General features: G+C 38.3%; 1 protein-coding gene across 1 annotated transcript in view; it reads left to right on the plus strand.

Moving 5' to 3' along the window:
- Nucleotides 1-6,459, plus strand: part of AMPD3 (adenosine monophosphate deaminase 3) — a 33,172-nt gene that overhangs the window by 669 nt on the left and 26,044 nt on the right. The window contains exons 2-4 of the mRNA XM_014966536.1: nucleotides 2,775-3,000; nucleotides 5,390-5,585; nucleotides 6,040-6,205. Coding sequence (XP_014822022.1) covers nucleotides 2,780-3,000; nucleotides 5,390-5,585; nucleotides 6,040-6,205 — 583 coding nt within the window. The 5' untranslated portion in view covers nucleotides 2,775-2,779. The remainder of the gene's footprint in view (nucleotides 1-2,774; nucleotides 3,001-5,389; nucleotides 5,586-6,039; nucleotides 6,206-6,459) is intronic.

Here is a 6,459-nt window from a genome sequence, read left to right on the forward strand (position 1 = left end):
CCGGGGCTCCTGCGGCGGGAGCGGCCGCCGGCCGGGCCCCTCGCCCCGGCCCTGCCCCACCTGCTCCCGGCGGCGGGATGCGGCTCCCCGCGCTGCCGGCCTCCGTCCGGGGGGGCTTTGGAGGCGGCGGATTGTTGTTTACATGGCGCGTGCTCATCACATATTCAAGCCCATTAAATCCCTGATCGATAATTGCTTTTTAAATAATCATTCCGTCATTCTTTATGCAGCACGTTTCAAGGGAAATAGCTTTCTTGTCTTCCACAACGCTGCAGAGCTACAGAGCAACCAAAGTAGCCTTTCTGCGTGTGTGTGAGAGAGAGATTTAGGAAAAGAGCATTTGCTGGGCGCTGCATTAATACCCCTTCCCCATCCCATTAAGGTGTCTAGTTGTTGCTCTCCCAGTCGCTTACCTTGGGTAAAGGACAGCACTTCTATAGAAGGATGCTGGATACAAGATCCTCATCCCTCTTCCAGTTCAGGATGGCACATGAGTATTGCATGAAGTGCACACGACTATTTTAGGTTGATTAAACTCAGTGACATAAGTTTGCAGTGATGTGGGTGAACCTACCTTTCAAAGTCTTTTGTGCCTTAATCTCTTAACTTGCTTGAGTGGGGAATGTGAGATCAGGTTCTGTAAGAAAGAAAAAAATCGTTGGTCTCAGCAGAGGATTGTACTCATATCTATACATTCTGACTCTTCGCTATCTTATTTTAATGATTTAAAATACACTATGGGTTCTTATATAATGTATTTCCTACTGCATTTCTCTAAGGAAAAGTTCATTTATACTAGGAAAATGCTCACACAACCAGTTGATTTTTCCTGTCGCTCAGCTAGTACTGAAAATACTTTAATTGCTGATTTAACAGCAGAAGAAACATTATTATTCCACATCTTACTGTTGTTGCTAGCACTCTTGCTGTATTTGAGTAATTATAAAGACTGTTCTTGCCTGGCTGAAGTGGCCCAAAAGGCCCTTGTTGCTGGCAGCTGTATGTATGGCAGTTACTGTTGCTGACAGCTGTGTTCATCGGGGTCAGTGGAAAGACTCCCATGACTTCACCGAGGTTTGAAATTGAGAAACCGAATCTAAGTTTGGATGCTTCTAAGACATCATAATGCATTGTCATTGAATCATTCAGCTAAATGTGTACGTATCTTTATATTTCCTACGTAGTTACACTTGATTTTTATGAAGACTTAATACTAATTATAAAACAAACACTCTCCAGGCAGAAAAACTGCATAGTCAGATCCGTAGTTTTTTAAAACCAGTGATGTTTTTCCACTGGGCTGTGAATTGGTTCTTATAAAATAAGAATGCAAAATAACACAGATGATTGCCAAATGGCAATGTTATGGTCCAATATATCTCTCATCACCTTTTCATACTGTACTTGCTTTTAGAATAAAAGCAAAAGTGTTCTCAAAGCAACTGTGAAAACAGGTGGACATTAATTAGAATCTTTTAGGCTGAAAACAACAGGATCACATATCAAAAGGATCACATATCAACATGTGAAACTTACAGCATGCCTGCAGAAATGCTGTAATGGGAGCCCTGATAAGTTACGCTTGGAGTGATTAAAAACTGCCATGCTCCATGATGACTTCCAGCATACATCACTCATATTTGAATGAATACTATCTTATAAAATGTGTTTGCATTATTGTAACCGAAAAGGATTCCGAAATGCCAGTTTTGGACCCAGACTTCTCATTCTGGCAGCACTCGGGTCCATTTGTTGTGACATGTTCACTGCTATTTTTAACTTATGTAATAAGAATTTAATCTTATTTGTTACAAACTCCATCATACTGAAGGCACTCAAAAAGCTTTATAGCACATAATAAATAATGCTGGTCGGTAGCTTACAAGCACTCTATTTTTTCCCCCCTCTAGAATGCTACTGATACGTCACATTTTGGATTGTACAAGAATGAAATATAAATAAAGCCATGGAACTACAGAAGAAATACTAAAGATGGTGTTTTCACTAGTGCTGCTATAACAAAATAGAAATACTTTGTGATAAAAGGCTACTTAGATAAAAATATAAAACATATTTTTTAGAAAAGTAATATTTAAATGTCAAGTAGAAATAAAAGTCCATATCCTATCTGCTTCCCATATCAAATTCAAAAGCAGGATATGAACTACTGAAAACAAATGGGGGAGAAAAAAAGTCACTGAGGGAACTACACCATATTTGCTCCTGTTGTGCAACCATTCACAGCAGCTCCATGACTTTCTTATTTGTGGAAAGGGTGCTGTTGTGCAACCATGCTCCATGACTTTCTTATTTGTGGAAAGGGTGCGGTGAGGTAGAAACGTGCAACTTTCTTTTCTAACTTGCCTGTGGCTCTAAGATTGAAGTCACCTAGCAGGGAAAAAGTCAGGCAAGCGTGAGTGAGTGTGATTTCCAAGTTCAGTGCAAGTACATACAGCTAAGTATATGTTACATCGCAAGTAATAGTCTATCTGGGTATGTGAGTAAGTGGAATCTACTGGCAAATCTCTACAAATGTATCTTAGGAACTTTCATAACTATACCAAGTTCCCAATTCACAAATTGGCATGGCTCCACAAGTAAAGATGCTCAGTGCATACCTGTGGTTCTTGTGTACTGCGTACTATTTTAAATTCTGTGTGGCTGTTCTTTATTCTGCTATTAATTTTAATAGGCATAGCATGAAAAAAACCCAATCTCTCACATATCTTTATTGTTCTTGTACTTCTAACTTTGTCAACTGTCTTCCTTACCAGCCGAGATGCCTCGACAGTTCCCAAAGCTGAACATCTCTGAGGTTGATGAGCACGTGCGACTTCTAGCAGAGAAGGTATTTGCTAAAGTTCTCCGAGAAGAAGACAGCAAAGATGCCTTGTCACTATTCACCGTGCCTGAAGATTGCCCTATTGGGCAGAAAGAGGCCAAGGAAAGGGAACTGCAGAAGGAACTGGCAGAACAACAGTCTTTGGAAACAGCTAAAAGGTTTGTTCAGTAGTGGCTTTCTTAGTGGAAAATAGTCTTTTAAATGAGCTTGAATTAATATTGAAACATCTGGTAAATAACATTCTGCTTCTTATTACTTCAGCAGAAGGTGAATAGCAGGTACCAAGGGCACCTGTATGGTGTCCTTCTGTGCTATACAGAAGGTGTAGTGGTAGGCCCTAGGGAGCTTGGATTGGTGAGATTGTCTCAGCTGCATTTCCAGCAATAACATAGACATTGCTTGTGCAAGTTTAACAAACAAAATAGCTGGGTAGAAGTGAACACAACCCTAAGACTCTTTAATGTAAAAAGAGTCAGAAAAAGAAACATACCCTTATTCTAGTTTCATTCAAAGAAATGGAAAATTTTAATGCAGAGAAAATGACAGTGATATGATGCTTCTTTTAGTCACTGTAAAAATAGATGAAAGCAAAGACTTGATATTTAACATCAAGGGAGAAGGTAAAAAGTAGTATTGGCATAAAGAGGTTATTAGTAGGTTTCTTTAACTCACAGAGATAAAATCTAACCACTATCAGCCATAAAAGTGTATATCCGAGTTTTCTCAAAAAAGAAAAAGTACAGTCCACCTTTGAAGCACCCATGAATCAGTCACCCATGAATCTAATGAAGCCAAAACTTGATTTGGTTTATTATTTTCTTCTGTGAGAGAGGCAGCCTTACCCTGATATCAGGCTATTCCAGTATCTTAACGTCAGTGGACTGGCTAGACTGTTTCCTGGAGTCACGTGAGCTCAGCAGCAGTCTGACACCACATGCCTTGGATGTGTACAGACTCATCAAAAAGCAGGCAAACAAGGAAGCCTTTGAAAGTGATGGCTAAACACACGTACCCAGTTAGCTGCAGACAATCAGTTGGGCAAGGCTTGGCATCGTATTTCTGCAGCAGAGAGGAGAAGAGTAGATTTAGTTAAATTAAGGTATGACACACCGATAATACAGGCTGAGACTTTTGGTTTTGAATTGTACAAGTGGGTTTCCTGTTCATAAACAAGGACAGAAGGGAAAACTAGATGGTTTCATTCAAAGAACTATTTGGTATATCTTTCTTTGAACTAGCACGTTTCAAATTATTATTAAAATAATTTGGGAAATTGTCTTACAGAAATACTTTCTGTCAAACTGTACTTCGAGGACAGTTATACGAGGAAAACTTCTGTTGTTTTCAGTTGCAGTTGATCAAACTTTCAAGAATGTCATACTGATCTAAAAGGTGGCTACAAGTATTTAAGAAAGGATGGAATTTGGTTATGGGGTATTAATTGTACCAGCACTGGATGTCCTTATTCTCCAGAATACCACAGAAGTTATATGCAGCTTCCAGAGAGTATTCCAGTACTTCTTTGTTAGTGGTTCTTACTAACGTTTCAAGGCTTTGGCAACTAGTTCATGAAATGAGGGAGTATTTCCACAGTGTAAAAGAAAGTGATATCACAGGTAGTTTATAACATAATATTTACTTATTATATGAATATTTAATATGCCTTTAAATAGACTTAAACTGAGTAAGGAAAATTAAATTAATCTTTAGAGCTATTCCAAAACTTCACTTAAGGTATTACAATTACTTCACTGAAAAATACAGCATTCTTTTTTAGTTGGTTTGTCTAAGGTATGCATCTATGACAGCTTTGCTGAGAAAGGGCAGAAGTTTTTAAATCTCAGAGGGTTAAGCCATTTAGTGCTCTGAGGGGAGGAACAGACTTGCGTATTGCAGCTGTGCTGTGTTACTCTGATAACCAACATTAGCCTTTTGCTCAAGTCTCATCCGGCACTACCTAAGGGATAACTATGTGCTCATCCTTTTTCTTACAAATTTAACTGAATGACTATATATGACATTTTCTCTGACAACTAGATGAGTTTTTGAAATTCTGCATGTTTTGGAAAGAATGAAAAATGTGTGTAATAGCATGATTTACATCAGCTTACTGTATGTAACATTCATTTGATTCTGTCTGATACTTTGTGAATTCTGATGCTGCCAGTCTCTGAGAATCAACTCCTACTAAAATAAGCACTGTGATGGCATTTTCCTTCTGCACAGTGACTTACTGAAACATATTTTTAAGAAGTAAAATAAAACAAACCTTAGGGAATCTTACAGTAATCGTAAATAAATTATGGCATGTTGTCTTTGCATGGAGGGTAAGTGCAGTTGTGTGCAGCATACATCATGTGAAATGTCAATAGGGAATAAAAAAAACTAAAACCACAAATATTTTGTGACCAACATTTCTCCTGTGGTATGAGAGATTTCATTTGTAAAAATTTCTTAGGGGGTGATTGCCTTGCTGTAATCGGTTTTCCAGTGTATTTAATGTTTTATACAATGGTTTATTTTATGCTTTATACCACGAATTCATAGGAAGAAAAGTTTCAAGATGATTCGATCCCAGTCTTTGTCATTACAAATTCCATCTCAGGAATGGAAAGCACCATCAGCCAATCCTGTTCTGTCTCCTGCAACGCCAGTTCTTCCAAGTGCTTTTGTGCCAGTCCAAGTGCCATATGATGTACCAGAGTTTCAGAGAGTTTCAATTAGTGGGGACTACTGTGCAGGGGTAAGAAACCACTATTTTTTTATTTCTCCCCCTTTCCTCATCTAGGGCAGGGAAAAATCCCAAACCACAAGGAGATAATGCATATAAAGTGTGATATGCCACTATATTATGGCTCTCTGCAACAAATTGTAAATTGCTTTGTGAACACATTAATTAGTAAAACTGTTAAAGTCAAGGTCGGGTCATTTTATGCTTTTTATCATAAAAAATAAATAGATAAAAACATTATTGGTCATTAAATAAATGGGTAATATATGGTAGGAGAAAAAAAAGTGTGTGTGTTTCCTGTATTGTATTTGGACTCTGCTTCTGTCACTGGGTTCTTGAGACCTTGGGTTAAGCCACACACACTTACATTTCTGGAAATTCAGTCTCCTTGTTACCACTGTGGATTTGTTTGTTGATAAAACCCCTGCTTTACTTCTGTCAGTACTTATCCAGGCTTCCCTTTCAGGTTACAGTTGATGACTATGAACAAGCTGCCAAGAGCCTGGTGAAAGCTCTTCTCATTCGAGAGAAGTACTCGCGTCTTGCCTATCATCGCTTCCCAAGAACAACATCTCAGTATCTGTGTAGCATGCAAGATGAAAAATGGAAGGTTGAAGATGAAGTGTATCCAGGTGAATATCCTTTTCGTTCTTTTTAAGACATAGAACTAAACCCATGCACTGCTGTAGTAAAGATAAATTGGATTTTCGTTGTGATTTCTTCAGAGTGTCTTTGCCTCTGTAATGTATTCTGTATGTAAGTGGTAGAGAATCACTGGTGGACCTAATGTACGAATCCTGTGTCTAATCTGAAACTTTGAAGCTGTCAAAAGCTTAAAAAAAACTGTACTAGACATTCATTGATTTTTTTTTTTTTTTTTTTTTTT

Source organism: Calidris pugnax, unplaced genomic scaffold (genome assembly GCF_001431845.1).
Source record: "Calidris pugnax isolate Ruff unplaced genomic scaffold, ASM143184v1 scaffold26, whole genome shotgun sequence".
Taxonomy (NCBI): Eukaryota; Metazoa; Chordata; class Aves; order Charadriiformes; family Scolopacidae; genus Calidris; species Calidris pugnax.